The 20,712-nt window shown below is 41.1% G+C and overlaps 1 protein-coding gene across 7 annotated transcripts; it reads right to left on the reverse strand.

The window, feature by feature from the left end:
- Window positions 1–2,911: 2,911 nt before the first annotated feature.
- TCP11L2 (t-complex 11 like 2) lies at window positions 2,912–19,505 on the reverse strand. 7 transcript variants are annotated; one of them, XM_013299073.3, is made up of 11 exons: window positions 19,155–19,505; window positions 16,288–16,416; window positions 14,133–14,302; window positions 12,762–12,897; window positions 11,690–11,810; window positions 10,745–10,965; window positions 9,672–9,808; window positions 8,500–8,687; window positions 6,994–7,175; window positions 6,061–6,233; window positions 2,912–5,525 (listed from the first exon to the last, which is right to left on the reverse strand). In XM_013299073.3, the coding sequence occupies exons 3-11, from the start codon at window positions 14,266–14,268 to the stop codon at window positions 5,281–5,283; spliced, it is 1,539 nt and encodes a 512-aa protein (XP_013154527.1). In that variant the 5' UTR covers window positions 14,269–14,302; window positions 16,288–16,416; window positions 19,155–19,505; the 3' UTR covers window positions 2,912–5,280. The 7 variants fall into 7 exon arrangements, with proteins under 7 accessions (XP_013154527.1, XP_013154526.1, XP_027642435.1 ...); XM_013299072.3 differs by having other exon boundaries at window positions 19,053–19,505; XM_027786634.2 differs by having other exon boundaries at window positions 12,762–12,894; window positions 19,053–19,504.
- Window positions 19,506–20,712: the final 1,207 nt, after the last annotated feature.

The following is a 20,712-nucleotide window of genomic DNA, read 5'->3' on the forward strand; positions in this document are numbered from 1 at the left end:
CGCGCCGCGCCGCGCCCGAAGGTTCTGGGCCCACGGAGGGCCGGAAGGAGTGAACAGACACACAAAGACACGCACACAGAGACACGGACAGACACACAGATAGACACAGACAGACACGCACAGACACACACACACGCGTGCACGAAGGGGGCCGAGGGCTTTGCTAAGCCCGCCGCCTCCCAATACCCGCGCCCCTCGTAGGGGACTTTGATACCTTCCACCGTTTGCGGCCTTCCCGCCTCTGGCCAGTTGCCACCTCTGCTGCTGCTGCTACAGACACCAGAATCCCAGTGACAGAGGGGACTACTCACCACCTCCAGTTCAAGATAAAAAAGAAACATTACTGATCTTTGCAAATTCCTGTGATGGTAAGTTTTTGCCAGTTCATATGTAATAATTTCTAAGTACATTTTAGAAGCAGAGTGTAAAAATAGCACTTGGACACACACATCTGCACTCACTCAGATTCTTCATGAATAGTTTGGTCTGGGGTCCAGACATCCTGGACACAAAAGCCAACATTAAACATAAGAGTAGCAACATTTCAGGCCATTTCCATACAGTTTACTGCATAAAGCAGGCAGTCAGCATGGAGCATTTGTTTAATACATTTAATTCCTATTGCATCCCACATGGACTTCCATCTAACTAACTACATGCTCGCCAAGCAGCTATTTCAGTCCGATGACCCCATTACCCTGCAGCCTGGTCTGTTAGCTGTGGTTAGTATGTAATCAGAAATCATCATTACTTCCACAATAGAAAAGTTTAATAAATTAACAGTGGTAGTTAGAGGATTAAGAGTTTTTTCCCTTTCCAAACCAAGCACCTATTGGAGTCAGTTCTTTGTGATTTTTTTTATCGCTTACAGGAAACCTAAGCTCTATCAGATAGCACAAGCTTTCAGCCGTAAGTTTACTCCAAAATGTTTGTTCCTACTGCATAACTGTCAAAAAAAAAAAAAAGGAAAAAGTTTTATTAGAAGCAAATTTTTCTGATTTTACAGATTTGAAAATTCAGCACTATGCTTTTTAGGTATTCTTGAGTGTAACTTTGGGGGTAAATTGTTCACAGAGGGATAAAAAAAAAAATCAGGGATTACAAAAGATCAAAATCCTGGCATGACCAAGTGGCAGTCATTTTAGAAATACTAGAATTCCAAGCCACATCATGTTTTCAGCATATTCTCAGCACATTTGACCCAGGCACATGCAATACAGCTAACACTTTAAGACCAACTGAATTGTGCAGACTTAATCTGCATAATGCTACTAAAAAGAGAGCAATATGAAGCCATCAGTCACCTTTAATTAAAAATCATAGAAGGGGAAAAAGAACAGCCATTGGCTACATGTTGTCCAATTCTCCTGCAACAAAAAAATTTTTAATAGTGCCAGATTCTGGGCAAGATGTTCCACAGCTTATCTACACATTGTTGGGAATAAAACAGTTCAGTAGTTTTAAACTGAGTACTTTTCTCTGATGCTTCTTGTTTTTGCAGCCAAAAAGACAGCGAACAATTTACTTGCTCTTCTTTCTCTATTGCTGCTCACCACTCTGGAGATCAGGCATAGCCCTCCCCCTGCAACATCTTCCAGTCCTGAGATCTGGATCTATTAAATTGAATTTAAAGCAATATTAAAATTAATTTTAAATAAATTACCCCTGTGGTGGGTTGACCCTGGCTGGACTCCAGGTCCCACCAAAACTGCTCTACCACTCCCCTCCTCAGCTGGACAGGGGAGAGAAAATAAAATTAAAGGCTTGTGGGTCAAAGTAAGTGCAGGGAGAGATCACTCAGCCATTACTACTATGGGCAAAACAGACTCAACACGGGGGGAAATAAATTTAATTTATTGCCAATCAAATCAGAGTAGGATAACGAGAAATAAACCCAAAATTTAAAACCACCTTCCCCCCACCCCTCCCTTTTCCCCAGGCTTAGCTTCACTCCCAGTTTTCTCTCCCTCCTCCCCATCAGTGGCACAGGACGACTGTGGAGTGGTGGTTGCAGTCAGTTCATCCCACTTTGCTGCTTCTTCCCCCTCAGTTAGAGGACTCACACTATTCCCCTGCTCTAGCATAGGGTCCTTCCCACCGGACACAGTCCTCCACAAATTGCTCCAATATGAGCTGCAGTTCTTCAGGAACCGGTCCAGCATGGTACCCCATGGGGTCACAAGTCCTACCAGCAAACCTGCTCCAGTCTGAGATCCTCTTGCTGCAGGGACACAGGTCCTCCTGCTCGAGCATGGGCTTCCCATGGGGTCATGACCTCCTTCGGGCATCCACCTGCTCTGGCATGGGGCCCTCCATGGGCTGCAGGTGGGTATCTGCTCCACCGTGGACCTCCATGGGCTGCAGGGGCACAGCCTGCCTCACCGTGGGCTTCGCCACAGGCTGCAGGGGAAGCTCCTGCCCTTCTGCACTGACCCTGGTGTCTGCAGAATTGTTGCTCTCACATTCTCACTCCTCTCTCTGGCTGCAGTTTCTATGGCACAGTGGGGTTTCCCCCCCTGCCCCCTTCTTAAACACACTATCCCAGAGGCGCTACCACCATTGCAGATTGGCTCAGCCTTGGCCAGTGACAGGCCCATCTCTGAGCTGGCTGGCACTGGCTCCATCAGACATGGGGAAAGCTTCTGGCAGCTTCAAACAGAAGCCACCCCTGAAGCCCTGCCACTACCAAATCCTTGCCCTGCAAACCCAATACAACCATCTTCCAAGGAATCAGATTTCAGCAAGTGACTGTTTTGAATGCAATTTGTGCAGCTGAAGCCCCTACTCTACACTCCAGCTGCAACCTAGAAGTTAGAGAAAGTCACACCATATTATTAGGGTGGTCATCTATCTTCAGAAGTGAACAATCCATTCCGTCTAAAAGTTTACATAAATGACTTTTCACTACCAGTGGTATCACAAACAAAATTTAATGCATATAAAACCTCAAATATTTGTATTTCAACAAAGAAAGCTGCTACAGAATGGCATCTTATTTCACAAGGACAACTTCAGAGTAGAGGCAAGTGCATTTCAGCCACAGTAGCATAAACAGCATGCAACACGTAACATTAAACAGATGCAATGTCCATGTTTGAAACGTTAAATAAAAATTAAGATACATTAAACAATCACTTGAAACATAGGCCATGCTATAAAATGCCCTTTGCAAGTCACTTTAATCACCAAAAAACCCCAATGAATTATCATTTTTTGAGTATTTACTGGTAAAAACTAGTATGACAGTTTCCCCAGTATATTAAAGATCTACAGTTTCATATTTATTTTTACAATAGAATGCATATAAAGTATTATGATAAAAAGTTCATAATCACATTATAAATCACCTTCAAATGTTCATAAAACCCTTTTGGCTGAAGCTCAAAATAATTCAGGTATTTCTAAAGATGTAGCAAATCACTAAGATTTAATTCCCCATAATTGCTTTTGAAATGCATTTCTTGTCTTGATGATTTCAAACTGTATATCAAAATGTCATATTCATCTGAGCAAGCCTGTTTTACCTAATGGCACAGTTACTATATTCTAAGAGTTCCTTTCTCTCAGGTTTTTCAGGCTTCAGGAAACAGGTCCCTTTAGAATTTATATACAACTTTATTTTGTGCAAAGTTTTTACAAGGGATAGAGCAGAAGTGCACTAGAGATATTTCTTTTCTAAAAAGGCATTTTGAAGGAATTTTTTATCATGTACATGTGACCAAAGTCCTTGGACACTGAGGAACAGCTGACTGGAAGTCATTTCCCTTACTAAATAAGAGTTCACAACTCTGTTAAGAATGGACTACAAAACCACAGTGCTAATAATGCCCAGTTTTTTAGACCTTTATGATAGACACAGTAAGGTACATACACAATTTGTGTGACACATTAAGCTTTTATGGGCAATATTTTGTCTCTTCATAAAAAATTGTAGTATAAAATATTAAAGCCAAGCTATATAACTTGTACCACATGTAGCTTTTATATATATATGACATTTTAAAAGGACTATATGGTAAATATATTAAAAAAGGTCACATTCAAGTAAATTACAATTCAATTTCATAGACAAGAACATGTCTATAATAGGTATTCCAGCAGTATTTATTCCCAGTAATCTGAAATAGGCAAAATAAAGCCTGTGTAAACTTACAGAAGTTTACTTCCACATTTGTCAGTTTCAAGCCTGTTCATTTTCTATATGCAAGACTCTTGATGCTTTAAATGGGAACTAAGTATTGGGGCCTATTCCAAAGGAATACTGCAGTATTTTTCACAGACTCAGTGAAAATGAATCTAAGACATTTTCAAGAATGACTAATCGTTTGGGTTTTCGCTTTCAGACCCAAAAAGTATGTTTTGAAACATACTCATCTAACAGAATATAAAAAGGGAAATTGCTCTGTGGTACTCTTTAAGGTCACTCTCAAGTGCTTTTAGGAATAAAGGTCAGAAAGACCAAACTTAAAAATACTTAATACCCATCAAGATTAAAGATCAGTACATACACATATTAGAGATTAGAATTAAGATCAGTATCACCTCCACTGGATAAACAAAATGCTTATAAACATTATATACATAAATGTACTCCACTCCCCTGCCGACACCATGTTTCTTAGGTGTTTATCATTAATCTCAATTACAGCTGAGAAGTTCTGAATGATTCCTACTTTAAGTGGTGAATGCTTCACTCCAACCAGCTTTTAATACTGGCATTCCTTAATGTAACAGAGGCTAAGTTCTGGTTCCAGTAGTTGCAGGAGTACCACAACTTGGCCTAGTATAAACCTGGTTTTGGTTACAAAAGCAGTTATGCTATGTTTTTTTGCTTTAAAGTCTTTTCAGAAACATAATTGTTTTATAAGATGTTGCTCTACAAAAATACAATGTAAGCACAGTACATTTTATCTACAATTGTTTTGTCATATCATAATTGCATTGCTATATGTAAATATATTTAAGTTGAAAAATAACATGTTTTAATGGTGGCAAAACAGTACACACCTTGCCAGCACTTTCCCACTATAGATGCTTGCCATGAAAACTAAGAACTCACTGGCTATTTACAAGTGACACAATCTGTTAAACAAATGTAGTCTATTAAAATATGTATGTCCATGAAATTAATTCATCCAGTGAATTTCAAAAGCTATCTGCATACATTTTACAATACCTCTCTCACTAATAGTCAATTGAGTGGGCTGTTGTTAGTGGGGAAGTCAGATCACTGTCTTGGAAGGCAAAAAAGGGTTACAGAAATAGGTCTCTTTTTTTTTTTTAATTGGTAGGTGTTTCTGTTTCTGCTTTCCCCATTGGTGCCTCAGGAAAAAGTAGTTTTCTTAGTATGTTTGCATAGAATGGTCCATACACTTGTTTATTGAAGTTTACAATGCTTGCATACTGAGATCCAACATACTCCATCTCTGTCTGAATCACAGAAAGGCCTCCTGGCATAGTAGGCATATTCTTCTGAAAACTTGGAAGCGCAAGCAAGCTTCTCATGAAGAACTGGATTCGTTTGTCTGAAATTGAATATGAAGTATGCACAGAACAAATGTAAACCAAGATGATGCCACACAGACTTTGTAAGCACCCTGTACGCCAGCACAGCAAAAAAATCCAACTCTTTCCCAAGCCCATGTTGTGGTGGGAAACAATACTGAAAGCTTCTTAAAGTTGGCTCCCACAGGGTGGACACAGCATAAATCTGCTGCAACAATTACCTAATACAAAGTAGACTCCAAGGAGAAACCCACTAGGTTTAAACCCAGAACTGACAGAAGGGAGACTGAATATTACTCATTCTTCTAAATTTTTCTCCAAAAGACTAACATGTCTAGGCCTGTTTGTACAGACACTTTATATTATTTCTAGCAGTGACTAACCATGCTCTGCAACATACCGAGAACACCATCTACAGGTAAACAACATTCCCTTACTCTTAGTTGACCCACTATTTTACTGCAGCGAGGAAGTGGTTTCAGCTGATTAAGCTTGCTGGAAATAAGTTTATTTACAGACACATACAATAGGACAGTTATTTATTATCTTACTCACCAATCAAGGAACTGACAGGATTATTCTCCTCAACGATATGAGCAATCTGACCCATTAAATTACTCTGCATTTCTTCATTAAGAGTAGGAAGACCTCTTTCAGCTAGAGACCTGTTCACTTTGCTGCAAATCTGGACACCAATAGCATTCAGAGCCTCCTTCAAATCAAAAGTTCTGGAAGAAAGAAAGAGCAAAGCGTTAACTTTTGCAGTTTCTGTAGCATAGGTTGTAAGGTGACCTGCCTTGTCTCCTTTCCCTTTTACTTCCAACCTGCTCTCTGCAATATGAGAATTTAGAAAAGTTATCTTTTGATTTTGCAGCTTTATGTACATCTACAGGGCAAATCTCCATTGGATAATAATACTACATTAATTTTTTCCCTGTTTGAATAACAATTATTTCAAGTGTGCAGCAGTGACACCATTTAACTTTGCCCTTATGTTTAGGCGCTTTTCTGGGCCACATGCATAGCATTTCACGAGGAAAAGCAGAGTGGAAAATTATTTTGAGACAGCCTTTCAGATCACATCAGACTTTCTTGTAGTCCATGTGGCAGCAGAAATAGGCAGCCAAACAGCTTAAGCTGTAGCTAAACTACAAGTTTGAAGCAATTGACAAGACAATTTAGTGAATGCATTGCCACAGTCTCTCCAGTATTAGGAGCATATGAATGAACTTTAGTACTAGGCTGCAAATTCTGTAGACTAACATCAAGATTAAGATTTCATTAAAATATAGCTTTTGACACCATATGCCTAACATACAGTGGACTTCTATTGTAAAGGGAATATAGATATAAATTGTTAAAGTTTTGTATCTTCCTATCATTAACAAGCATTGGCTATGACATTTTAATTGTTTCCAAAAGTTTTCATATCCACCTGCTATTTCCTATTGGTAAAAAATACAAAGAGTGATAAAAACAAGGCCTTACTTCTTGTTCATGCCTTCAAGAAGAGGAACAGAGATCCTTTTCAGTTGGTCAGCAAAATCAGGCACATCTACAATTGCTGCACCCACCATGTTGTTTGTTATGAGACAAATACAAGCTACAATTTTTAATTGATTGAACTTTTCTCTCAACTCCTGAAGACGAACTTCATCTGTTATTAGAGTCTAGAATTGAAACAATAATACTAATTTAGGAATACGGAGGGAGAAAGGCAGTGAAAAGGACAGATATAGGATCTAGCCATGAAGCATTAATGTTTTTAATGACAAATACGCAAAGTTGCAGGAGACAGCAGCTGAGGTTCCCTGAATATGTAGTATTGCACAAAGTGGCATTATGTACGAGTACCAGAAGTAAGCCTGTGCCAGGAAGAAAGGTAATGCCTCCAGTGCAGAAGAAACTGAGAATTGCATCTTATTCCTCATCACTGCTGACAGAAATCTACACCGAGCAGTTCAACCCATGACGTAGAATGCTCAGGGGATCCAGAGGACATTGTGGTGATCAAGGTTACAAACAGAATAAGTCTTCTGGATTTAGCTGTCCTTTGAAAAATGGCATAATCTGTAACTGATGAACAACTGTGCATGACAACCACCAGTTCAACCACCAGAGCAGGTTCTGCGAGTGACACATAGCCTGCTACAGGCAAAAAGCCATTTGATTGTACCAAGAATGTAATTCCCACAGCAAGATATAGGTTGGAGTGACATATTTTAGGTTAGAAAGAGTTCATCCTAACTAAATCACTGAGAAGCACAGGGGCATTAACATTCAACTGTTTGGCAGTAATTTCATAGTATAACAAACTAGATCCATCAGAGGATACCTGTATGTAGCTCTTACTCAAAACTGTTAGAAGGAAGGCAATAAGGTGGTTCCCCTTCCATCCACTAAGAGCATTATGAGTATCCCCATGTATTCAGCAAATTCTCTGCCAGGCCACCCTAAGTACAGCTAGGGAATTCACTGCAGATACCAATTTTAGCCCTCACTGATGGCCAATTTCAAATTGGCTTTACGGAAGGTTGCAGAGGTCAGTAATCAGGAGCTGGAGGAGAAAAAACCCTGAACACTGAGAAAGGGTGAATATCTATTTTAGAAGGCTTTAAGCTTTTACTGATCCTGTTTCTAAAGCAAGAGTAATCCCACCAATTCATGCTGCTGTTAGGAAAACAGGATGCTATAGTCAGTTCTCTCAGAAGTACAGAAAGCCCAGGTGCTGTCAGGACAAGGCCCACCTTTGATCATGGCCAAGTCTGCTCTTAGGATGGAGCAGACTATGATTGGAAAGAGGGAAAACAACCTTTGCTTTGTTTTCTAGTTGTTGGCATGCCCATCTCCTATTTCAGGAACTAGCATATGCTCTAAACTTATTACTCAGATAGTTAAGTGCAAGAGAATACTTCACATATTGTCAGGATTATTATACTACACTGATGGTTTCATACAGCTAGAAATCTGAAGACACTAAAATACTTTTCTTACCTCTGGAATTGTTTTGCGATAATCCCATTGTAACAGTTTCAAGTAGCCATTGTTTAGCACCAGTATAGGACTAATAATTGGTTTAGAACTACCGTCAGCACCAGGGGATGATGAAGATTCATCAGAAACGGATGACAATTCATCTTCCATAGATTCCTTTATCCATTCTGTGGTGAGGTCCAGGGCACCTAAGCATTGCAAATCAAAACAGATTTACTGCATGCTTTCATCAAAATAAACACTACCTGGAGGAAAAAAGTTTTACACAAACAGGAATATTGAACTTCTGAAGATTTAAACATAGTGGACAGCTGGATAGTCACACGTAAATTCTCTCCCTCGTTTTTTCCCACCAATATTTTCCATTGGTCACCTTAATATTCCAGCTAGCTTGTACAAACCCAAATTGTTAAGCTTCAGCCAAGATTTTGGGGTTAAAAAAAAGCCTCAAAGTCCGAGATCCCAAAGCATTTTTTCCCCTTCTTCAGGGAGGCTGCAAGGTAGAGGTGAAGGGAGATAAACTGTATTAACAGCAAATGAAATGCTTTTAAGGAGTTCTTCCTCAGACTACCTATGTAGACGCTGCAGGCCATATCAATGGCTCAGGGTTCCTATTTTAGAAGCCCCTGCCCCAGATGTTAGTAAGCTTACTTTTTCTTCCCGGAAAATAATTTTCCTGAACAATGTTTAGCCATATTACACAAAACCTGTAACAGTGGATCAAGCTGACTTTGCATCATCTAAGTTTTTTTCAGAGCCTGCCTTTTGTTTATTAAAATAATGATCCTGTCCCTTCCAGCTTCCAGGCACGTGAACTGGTTTTACATATTTACTTAAGGCATACAAAAAGATATAAAGTCTCATCTTTCAGCGTGTAGGGCTTCTGCCTCCAGACAGAAAGAACCACTGTAGGTTTTTTCTTTCAGATACTGACCTATTTAGCAAATACAAATGTGTCTGAAAGCACCCCAGATTACAGATAAACATACTTTATAGCAAGTTAAGCAATTGCCCATTGGTAGCTTGCTTGTCAAAGAATATTTGCATTAGTTAGATCCAGACAAGAAATTGAAGTTTTCCTCTAAATTAACTACAATTGATAGGTGTTATAGCATGTCTTTAAATAGTTCTTTTTTTAAAAAAAAAAGTTTAAAATATAGCATGATACCTACTTGGTGTTTCTTCAAGAATTTCCTGGAATTTTGTTCGTTCATAGTCCACCAAATTACGCTGAAGGTATGGCCTAAGGTTTTGAATTGTGTAATTTGCCATATCCACTTTCATCAGGTCCAAAACACGGAATATTTGTCTGAAAGGAAGAATTTAAGATTTGACCATTACAATAGTCTATTGATTTTAACCAACACATACGAGGTACACAAACATTAGTACTTTAATTTCAATTCTGGGAGAAGTAAACTCCTTCATTGGTATTTCAGTGTAACAGACATGTTACCCATCTTTCAGGATACTTGAAGGAGCATTGTATTAAGTACAGAGAGCTTGACAAATATAGCTAAGTGCTACAACCCTGTAACAGAAAGAGAAGGGTTTTCAAGAACTATACCGATTGGTACATCTCAGCCTAAATGAACAGATTTTAACCTTATAGTCACTGTAATTTCACCAAGAGAAACAATCCTTCTGAGCCAGCTGCTTTGGTCCCTGTATATGATCCAAGTTGCAATGAAATATCAGAACTACCACCACCATTTACTCTTAATATTTCAGTGTACTAAGGAGCAGTAAACTGCCCTTTTATGCAAGTGTTTTACTCAAGTTCAGGTAAAAAGATCTTTAGTAAAGAGATTTTAAACCCAGTTTGGCCTCCTAGAGGAAGCACACAATAAACAGTTCAAGAAGAAACAGTACAAATGTGCTGCTTAGATTTTGTAAGGACGGACAAGACTGAAAAAAAAAACCAGGTTCTGAAACACACATTATTGCAAGAGTGCATTTTTTGTTGTTCAGTGGCTTTGATATTCAGAGTTGGTAGTGTTTGATTTATGCATTCTACCCATTTTATTATAAAGTAGAGATACACATAGTATTCTGATCAGTATGTCATAGCTCTTCCCCTTCAATATTTCTGTATAAAAATAAGTTTTCCAGTGGTTTGGGAACAGGTGTTATGTGAACTGACACAATTTAAGACTTCAACACCCTCTTCCACTATCCAGTAGTCTTTCAGAGAAGAGGTTTTTACTCTTAAAAAAAACCCCAAAACTCACACCCAAATACCAACCTCAGTAATTCTACGATATTGTCTGTTGCTTTTAACTGTTTTATATCATTGTCTCTTATTGGAGCACATAACTTTCCCATAGTGTTGATGATGTAGTTAGCTAGCCCATGAATATCAACAGCATTGTGTTCTGCCTGCTGTCTTATAAGATCTGTATCTAGAACTTCACAAATTTGATTTTGAATCCTGTTTGTTCCAGGAGTCAGGAAGGAAAGAAGAATCTAAAGTAGGGGGAGAAAAAAAAAGAAAAGAAAATGAAGAGCTTATCAATAAAAACCAAACAACTTAGTCAACATGAAGTAAGATTTTAATATTAACGTCAAGTGTACTTAGCTGACCGACTATAACAAGACACATTAAGACGGAACATTATCTAAGGTAGCAGGGAAAAAAAGGACTGTTAAAAGGATCGCAGACTTCTGCAAAAATGCTCAAAGCCAGTAAAACAGAAAGCGTGTCAACAGTGAGACTTTCAAAAACTGGGAAGCTGCCCTGTAAAACACACATTTACTAACTTAAAATTTTGAAAGACTTAGTATTGTACCAGGATTGAAGGTTTGTATGCTCCCTTATGATCATTGCACAAAGTCTATGCGGGCAGATGCAGTCACATTTGTATTCCTGTTTATGCCCTAAACTCACAGTGTGTGGCTGGAAAGAGGCTAGTAGATGTGAAGCTTTGAGAAATGAGCTGACTGGCAACAAACAGCCATACAATGAAACCTGAGTAGATATGCCACTGTGTGTGTGGCCATATTAACAGTTAATATAAATATACTATAAATAAACACCTGTTCGCAGTTCTGAATAATCATGGCTTCAACTTAAAAGAAAGAACTTGAAAGTGTTGGCTTGGCTGAGTTCGCAGGCCCTTCAGTGAAGTAAGGGACTCTCAGACCTAAGATGACAAAACAATACTGAGGTGCAGAAGAGGAGGAACATTACCTCCTTAATTTCCTCAAAGAGTTTGATAGCGTGTTCATATTCTGGAGGATCTTCATTCAGTTCCGATTCCAAATGATCCCAAAACGCCTCATGTACAATTTGTTTTACTGTGCCTGCAAAGCTGTGGCATAAATCAATTAGATACAGAAAAGACTCCCAACTGGCTTTCATCCTTGGTAAAAGTATTTTACATTTACCTGATCACACAACACCTCACCAGTTGTTGTGCCCTGCAACCATATCTTTCTTGGGCTGTGGATTATCAGCTCCCAAAACATGGCCTAGACTGACAAGCCTTTCCTAAAGGCCCTGTATTTTATAAAGTGGTGCTGGCAGTTCCAATGTAGGTAAAGAGATATTACCTTTCCTTATTGAAATTGTATCCATAGTACTTAACATACCAAGTTAGAAGAGTTTTTGAGAAAGCTTTGTGCTTTGTCATATAAGACATTACCAGTTAAGGGACTTGGGCAATTAAAAAACCTCGGTTTTTGATGTAAGTTTTCTCAAAGTAAAGACCAAGGTAATTTTTAAGCATTTAAATTTTTAATTTAAGTCTGTAAGCAAGAGCATTTTAGCTACATACATTAGGGAGGTTACTTCTTACTTCCTCTGGATGTCCAGGTATTTTCACATCACTTCTGGGGCTAATATTACAGCTATGTTCATGATGACCTCTATCTTCTTATCACTGTGGTACCAATGGGCTACTACATACAACAATATAGAAGGCCACCATTCATGTTTTCCACAGGGCTTGGAACTACACAGAACAGACTGATGCTCATCTTCACTATGAGCATTCATATTGCAGTAGCCTTTTATCTTCCACGTGACATTTAAGACAGAGCAATATGCTCCAAGACAGTATATCAGCTCAGCTGGATTGCAACACTTGTTCCAAGCAAGATAGCTTTGACAGCAACACCTGGAGGTGCAGGATAAAAATCTGTAGCCTTCCCAACATGTTTTGAGGGTTTTTGTTTGCTTTTTTTTTTTTTTATTTGCTGCTCCGTTTGTTCTCCCCCCTTCCCAACCCCAGTGCTGCTTTTTGCAAAATTCAGGCTCTTACCTGTTCTGTGGTAAGTCATCATGTTTTATGCAAAAGTTTGCATTTACAGCAATTTCATGAGCTAGAGTCAAGTCTGTCAAATTTCTTGCAGCTGCCATCAGTTCATCAAATGTAGTAATCTTAGGAGGGCTTGCTGCTGGAACAAATAAGATCAATTCAAGCCAGATAACTATAGTTGATAAGTGCCATTGAAAATATTTAGAAGTTTTACTGCTCTGCTTGCTAAGTAGAGTCTAGTACTCTAGTAGAAACAACGTAGGATTACCAGGTCTTTATATCTTCTAAAAACACTAACTCAGGAAACTCCCAGCTTATCAGGGGTGTGTGTGGGTAATACCACCCAAGCCCCATAACATTTTGAAAAGCAATTTCATATTTCTACATCTTAACTATGATATCTTTTTTTCTTTAAAACAGGATCTTGCATTCAACAGATTGCCTATTTACTGTTCTGTAACATCCACCAGACCAAAAGCATGGGCAGTAACAGATACCAGATGTCCATTATAACTGTGAACACATGATGCCTATATTGGCATTTTATTACCTGTAGAGAAGGTTCTGAAGCTACTGACTTGAGAACCCCCCACTTATGTTCCATAGCAGATACATCGTAAGTTACATTCCCTTTTTACAATTAACAACAACATTGAAAAGCAAGAGTAAATTCCCAAAGTTTCTAAACCCTGTCATTCAATTTAGTATTTTGAATTAAGCCTTTGAAGACTGGTAATAAAGACAAAGAGCCAGCTGCCAACAGCAGTTCCACTAACAAGTTTGCTTTAATGTAAGACTCCACTTAGATGCTAAAAAGTACAGGTGGTCTGAGAATGCTTACAGACATGAACATGAAGCACATCTTAACCAACGTTTTATTTATCATTACTCAAAATACTGTCCTTGTGCAAGTGTGTGTGTTTTTCTGTTTGATGCTAATATTTACGAAAGAAAAATGTGAAATTGAGATTAATTTAATGTAACAATGTGATATTATAAATCTGTAAGTTACAGGTTTTTAAGCATATGGAGCAAACAGAAAAAAATCCACTTTTTGCACAAAGCAGTGTCTGGTTGAGTGGGAAACTGCTACCAACATCAAGATTAGCTCAAGATTAGGATGTCCATGGTGGCACACTTTTCTTACACTTTCTGAAGGACTGCACAGGGAGACCCCCACGGATACAGCTGCTGGTGGTGTTCCACACACAAGGAGATGCACTGCTTCACAGCAGAGAGAAAGCCATGCTTTTCTCTTAATACTCTTAAACAGAGATTCAGAATCCCAGGTTCTACCCATGACAGCAAAGAGAAATGAGATAAGTTAGCCTTATCTGTCTATGCACAATGCATGTAAGGTTGAAATAGGCTTACACGCTGGGGAACTGGGTTTGCTTGAAGAATCACTGTTAAAGCTTTGTCTTGAATATTCAGAGTCGCTAGAAGAAGCTGTGCTTTCAGAGAGGCGTGAAGAATCTGAATCACTGTTCTGGTCATCATTGAGCGGCATTCTGATTCACTGTAGCTGCTACAGTAAACAAGACCTGGAAAGACAAATAACTTCCCATAAAACCAACACTTACTTGTTTGTGTCTCAAAGTCAGATACTGATCATTATATTATTAATTAAGAACAAGTAGCTGCCTTCTTAAAAGGGTGGTACAGAAAGAATCTGGCCTGACATGCAGAATCACACAGTTATTAACAAACTACACCTGTTCTGCAAGAAGGTTTTGTACCTTCTTCTGTTTCATACCTTAATGGTTATGTTAGAGAGAGTCTGTAAATTGGTTATATTTAAAGAAAGACTACCCACAGTAACCCGTAAAGTGGCTTGTCAGTTTTGGAAGCTCTCCATGTCTGTAAAGGCGTCTTATGATGATACCATACCCATCCATCCCCACCCCCTCTCAACTTCACCAAGTGATGTTTAGCAATTAGCTTCCTTCCACAAACTGACTGCACGGAGTGTAACAACTGTGAAGCAAACATAAAAGTTGCTGTGGGAGAACAGGCAAATAATTCAGAATACTACATTTCTGACAGGGCACAGCTGAAATTCTAGCCTGCTGCTTTAGGTGGGTCTTTGCTCAGAATCAGATCAACAATGGCATAAACCTCAAAATTACTCTTCATACAGATGAGGGTAGATGGGGTTTCCAAGTCAAACAGTAACTCTGAGCCACTAACATTACATTCAGCATACACAGCAATACTGAGAAGTGTCATGCTCCATAGTGCTTCTGTCCACATAAAGAAACTGCCTCCCAGGAAGATAATCTGCAACTGCAGAGAATATGAACAGCTGCATACTGTGATAGAGATGATTAATAGTTGTATGACAGGAAGTGAAAAATATGTTCATAACCATATTAAAATGAGAAACTGGAAGTCAGCCGTAATTGCTACCAAAGGAATTTGGCCCAGATACCAAAAGTAGCTGTCCATCTTCAATTATGGCCATGAAGCATTCTGTAGTAGACTTTATGAAGGGACATAGCCAACAATGCTTTTTGTTAGCAAGTGTAAGTAATGCAACTTCATTTATGATTAAATTGCATCAACTTCAGCAGGCAAGAAAAACAGCATTTTGCAACTGTTGAACTTTGGAAAAGTCACTTTTGGCAGCAAAAGGGTGATCTTTGTGTGTACTTAGGTGAATCAACATATTGTTGGGTCAAGAGACACAAAAGGGAGTAAGAATGAATATTTCTTTATGCTGGCACCTAGTTACAGCTTAGAGCATTTCATTTTTTGGCTACCAGCTCATCCTAAACAGGCCTTTATAACCTGATGAAGTATTACACTGATGAGTACTCCCCTGTTAACTGAGGTGATTAACATTTTTTTAAGTGTATGTTTACTCTTCCTCCTCTCCTAAGAGGAAAGGGGATGCATTTGAGCACCTTATTTATGTTTTATGCTGTTTTTTGTGAAAAGAATTAGGCACATCAGCAAGAACACAGCTGACAGTTTATTACCTTACTGGAGAAACCAGTAAGACTTTTGATCAGGATATAGAGGTCATGAGTTCAAGGCTTACAGCATTAGTTGTGATCTTTAACATCATAACTCTTACTAGAAAAGCATTTTTTGTAATTTCTATGAAGCAATTGAAAAGAAGCATACATTTAAAGCAGTATTGACTAAACAAGACTGAGAATTGCAAGAGAACCTAGAAAACAAAAAAGGCTGAGATTTTTGGTGTGGAAGTTGTATTTAAGTTACAACTAGAAATAAGTCACTAGTTAATGTTACAGAAGAGTCAAACTATTTCTTCAATTAACATCTGCATGACAGATCTTAAAGCTACCACTAACTAGAAACTAGTTGTGACAAGTAACCTAATTGTCAAACACACTCCAGGTTCTTGATGTGGAAGCACTCAAATACAGTAATCCCACAGAGACTGCACAGCTTTATTACCCTCCCACTATTGTTTCCGGATCAGCATCAGAACACTACTTCCAGGCTTTAATCACAAGAAAGATGTCCTTTATTTTTATTAAAAAAAATCCCAACTACTAACCTCCAAAAGGTTAATGCTGCATGTGGTCCATCGAAAGATTTTATTAATGTTGTTAGCAGTGTACTGGCCCAAAAAGTCTTGTAAGTCACTGCTAGTATAAGCGCTTCAAGATGCGTCTACTGCTTCAATCTAGATGTTAAGAACACTGAAGTTGAATGACCATTAAAACCCCCCAAAATTTATACATAATTTCAAGAACTTCCTCTTAACCGTTACTATGATAATTGTAATAAATATTCAGATTTGCAAGGTGCTCCTAACAGAAGTACCAAATCAGGCACGGAGGCAAGTCAGCATTGCCATTTTCTATCCCAATCTTGATTCCCAAGAAAATCAAATCATTAAAGTAGAAATTAAAATTCTAAATATATTAAGTCTCTACATACTATTCCCAGCAAAGCATCTTTTGGCAACAAATACTCGCATTTCAAAGAGGCCCATGACATATTTTGATGTTCTGAGACCATACCTGTTCTTACACACACAGATAGCACAGCTGTCAGTAGAGTGCTTCAGAAGGCTTAATTTAAGTAAGAAGTTTCAACAATGTAACAGGAGATGACACACTGAAAAAACATTGCAATCTTTGCCTTAAAGTAATACATTTCCTACCAGGATTCCTCAAATGTAATGGTAAGGAAGAATGGGCATATTCTGCAGATTCATAACATTACTGCTAAATTCTAACTTTTAAAGTTAAAACAAGGCAGCAAGCACAAAAGTAAACATACATGAATACATAAGCAGAATCTGGAATATGTCATCTACAGTTTTCAAATTTGCTGCCCAACAGCTAAAAAACTTAATTGAGCATATCAAAAGGAAGTACAACCAAAAAGGGCACTTTTAATTAGTTACAACAATAGGCAACTGAGTTATTTAGTCATTTTATATATATATATCTCATACACTGGAATAGCTGCTTTTCCTTATACTTTTGTAGGCAGCATAGAGCTTCTCACAAATGAAGGGCCAAGTTCACATGTAATTTTAAGTTTAGATTAATACAATGCCCAAGTAAAAATTTCAGAAAGCCCTTTAGCCTTCCAACACCTTTGTAACTCACCACCTTGAATACACAATACCATCATCTTCATTAAGTATTACATATTAGGCTGTTGTTTTAATACACAGCTTAATAGCCTACCTATCAGGGTCACCCTGTGGTTACAGTTTGCTTTACTCTTCCTGCATTAAAATGCCTGATGTTTACTTTTACATTAGGATGGATACCTTCACAGTGGGCTTCATTGCCCTGTTAGCTTTCTTTCAATCAGCACTATTTTGCAGTTTTTAAGAATAAACACTAAATGGAAGACCAAGCTAAAAATATCTTGTAAAATGTACAAAACCCAAGATTCCAGTTAATTTACCAAGGAAGAAATAAATTATCATGGTTTCTGCTGCTAATTAAGACAGTTTGGGATTTTTCTTTTTAGTAAAGATGCAATGAATATAATACTGTAGATACCTAAAGGCATCCTCCACTTCTACTGTCAACCACATCACCCAGCGATCATTCACTTGGAACTGATCAAGATTGCAAGATCAGATTAGTTTGAAGGAGCACAAGCATGCTTTTTATTCCTGAAGGCTTGTTTTAGAAGTTATTTTATGAAGCACCTAAGGGGAAAAGTTCAGAAGGGTTTTTTTCTTCAGATAGCATCTTCAAGGAAAGTTTCTCCACAGCTCTGCATTGTTCAAGTAAGTATCTCTATCCATGCACACTTTTAAAGTGCTCTGTCTAGTTTTACCACTATAAATGTCTTAACTTTGTTTACTCTGCTGGGTTTACATCCTTACTATCTTCAAGCTGGCACCAACTGAATCTCATTTGGGCTCGAGTTTCCCTTTCACTGACTCCACCTTTGTCAGCACTCACAGCACAGGAGCAGAAAAGAACCTTTGTTAAGAGTTACGGAATCCCCTCACGCCTCATCTTTCACAGCTTACAGCCGACATTTCACTCCTTTGGCTTTCTAGCTCCGCAGCTCTTCCCTTTACACATAGGCTTGTCTTGATGAAGGCTTAAAAATGCCTAGGTAAGAGCGAGGTGAGCACGCATCCCGCAAGGTGGGTGCCACGGGAGTTACTTACACCTCGGACATTCTGGCAACGCTCCCCCCACCCGGGCTGTGACGAGGGGCCACAACCCCCTGAAGGGTCGCCGGGGACGTCCCCGACGCCCCGTTCCCCCGCCAGCTCCTGTCGGCGGGGCGCGGGGGAGCGGCACCGCCGCCAGCGGCTCCTCCTCTTCCTCCATCTGTTTCGCTGTCCGTCTCCTCCCCCGGCCCCATGTTTTTAACAGTTGCCAGAGGCAGGAGTTTGGCACTCGCCGACCAAAACAAACAGCGTTTCCAAGGACAGGCCCGGGGGGGAGGAAGGGAGAAGGGAAGGGGGAACCCTCTCTCTGCCAGCCCGGGGGAAGGCGAGCCCGGCTGCCCGCCGCCGCGGGTCCCGGCCTCGCACGCCCCGGGGAAGGAACCGCGATGCCCTTGCTCTGCTGGAGCGGGGCTGCGGGGGGGAAGCTCGCGGCTGCGTCCGTCGTGAGAGACCGTCCCGGCGGACACCAGTCACTAAGGGACGGAGACAGCCCCAGAGACACGGGGCAAGGGGTGCCCTACAGACTCAGAGCCGGGGCTGCGAAACCCACCTGCTGCGGCAGGAGCTCCACCGGGGCAGCGGAGCGCCAGCCCGCCACCTCCCAGCCACCCGCACCGCACGGGAGGGCAGCGGCCCCCGCGCCGGCTCGGACCCGGACTCACCCCGCAGCTCATGGCCTGTACGTGCCTGAACACCGAGCCGTGTGCCGTACAGTACCGTCGTCGGACGGCGCAGCTCAGCCACTGCTCACTCAGGTCACTCACCACGGCCGAACGGCTGCAGCAGCAACACCTCACCCTCCTCCACAGCGCTCACCGGGGCTTTAAACAGCCCCCCGGATTTATGTACCCAGTCCGGACTATTAGTGTCTTCCTTGGGCGCGTCCACCTCTGCTACTGACGGGGGTGGGGGGCAGGTAACCTTTTCCTGCCTGTTTACGGCGAGCGAGCCCGAGGGACTTGGATCAGCCTGCGCCTATTCCCGCAGACACACCCCGTGTCTCCTCGTTCTGCCCGGTCCCGAGCACTAAGCGGGGAGAAATATAAGGGGACAAAAAAGACGCTTCCGCGGACTCCCCCGCGCTGAATGGGCCCTGCCGAGGCGGGGGGGAGGCCGGGGGATGGGCTGGGTGGTGTTTACGGAAGAGCCGCGTCGATGCGGACTGACCCCGCCCCTTCCCGGCGGGGGCGGGGTCTCTGCGTTAGCCCCGCCCCGGAGCCGCGTCGGGGGAAGGGGCGACGCGCCGGCCTCGCAGGGCGCGGAGGGAGCGCGTTCTCGCCAGGGGCTGCGGCAGCGGCAGTGGCACTCCTCAGGGTGTATTTTCCCGTCTCTGATCACTGCGCTGCCAGCGAGGCTTTAAATATGTCCCCACGAGCTTTTCTGCCCCGGTTTCCTTAGTACCTCAATGCGGGGGGTGAGGCGCCCCCTCCACCCCGCCATCTTGCCCACCCCCGCGCCATCTTAGCCTCAGGGGTGCCACTCAGGACTGTGCTGGACTTAGTCACCTGCCTTGCCCACGGCTGTGGTGTCAGGAGGCCTGCTGAGCGCCCACTGAGGAATGCAGCGTGAAGCAGTACAACACTATCATTACAAATACTTCGCTTATTGCTGTATTGACCTTGGCTACTGGGCAGCTTCACGTGCCGCTGGGCCAGCAGTACCTGTCAGGGTCATCACCTCACCCTGTCACAGGAGTTACGTGCCACTATTGCCTCACCTACCAGGAAGCATGGAGGGCAAAACCTTGGCAGTCATCTCTGAGGCAGAAGCTAACTAAATCAAGCCTTGCTTGTCATGAAGACACAGAGCTCCCCTTCCTGCGAATAATCTTTAGCACACGTGATGGACTGTATGGGATAGATGAGATGATGCGTTTGTGCAGACCAAAGCTCACTGTAGGTCATATTAACTGCTATAAAAGCAAGGGCTTGAAGCAGGGAAGGGACTTTGGCTACGCAAGTGCCAAGTGCCCTTCTTGAGTGGGAGCACTTGCTCCCAGCAACACGGAGCATCTGTCAGCCCTGCCACTCAGCCCAGCCTTCAGAGACATTAAATGGGATTAAGTCAAACAGCCTAATCCGATAGCTTCCATAAAGAAGACGATGTTTTAAATAACTGTGTTTGCACTACTTCGCCCCAGTTTGTGCATGTTGCATGGCAATGACAATTGAGAGAAGCTCAATAAAAGCTTTGGAGAAGACTCTGATGGCGTACAGAGGGACTGCCTGGTACAGGACTGTTTTCACTTACAAGGACATTATTTATTATTTTTTTTTATATCCATTTTGGCTTAAATGACATCTGAAAGATGGGGGAAACCTG

The sequence above is a fragment of the Falco peregrinus genome, chromosome 6 (assembly GCF_023634155.1).
Source record: "Falco peregrinus isolate bFalPer1 chromosome 6, bFalPer1.pri, whole genome shotgun sequence".
NCBI lineage: Eukaryota > Metazoa > Chordata > Aves > Falconiformes > Falconidae > Falco > Falco peregrinus.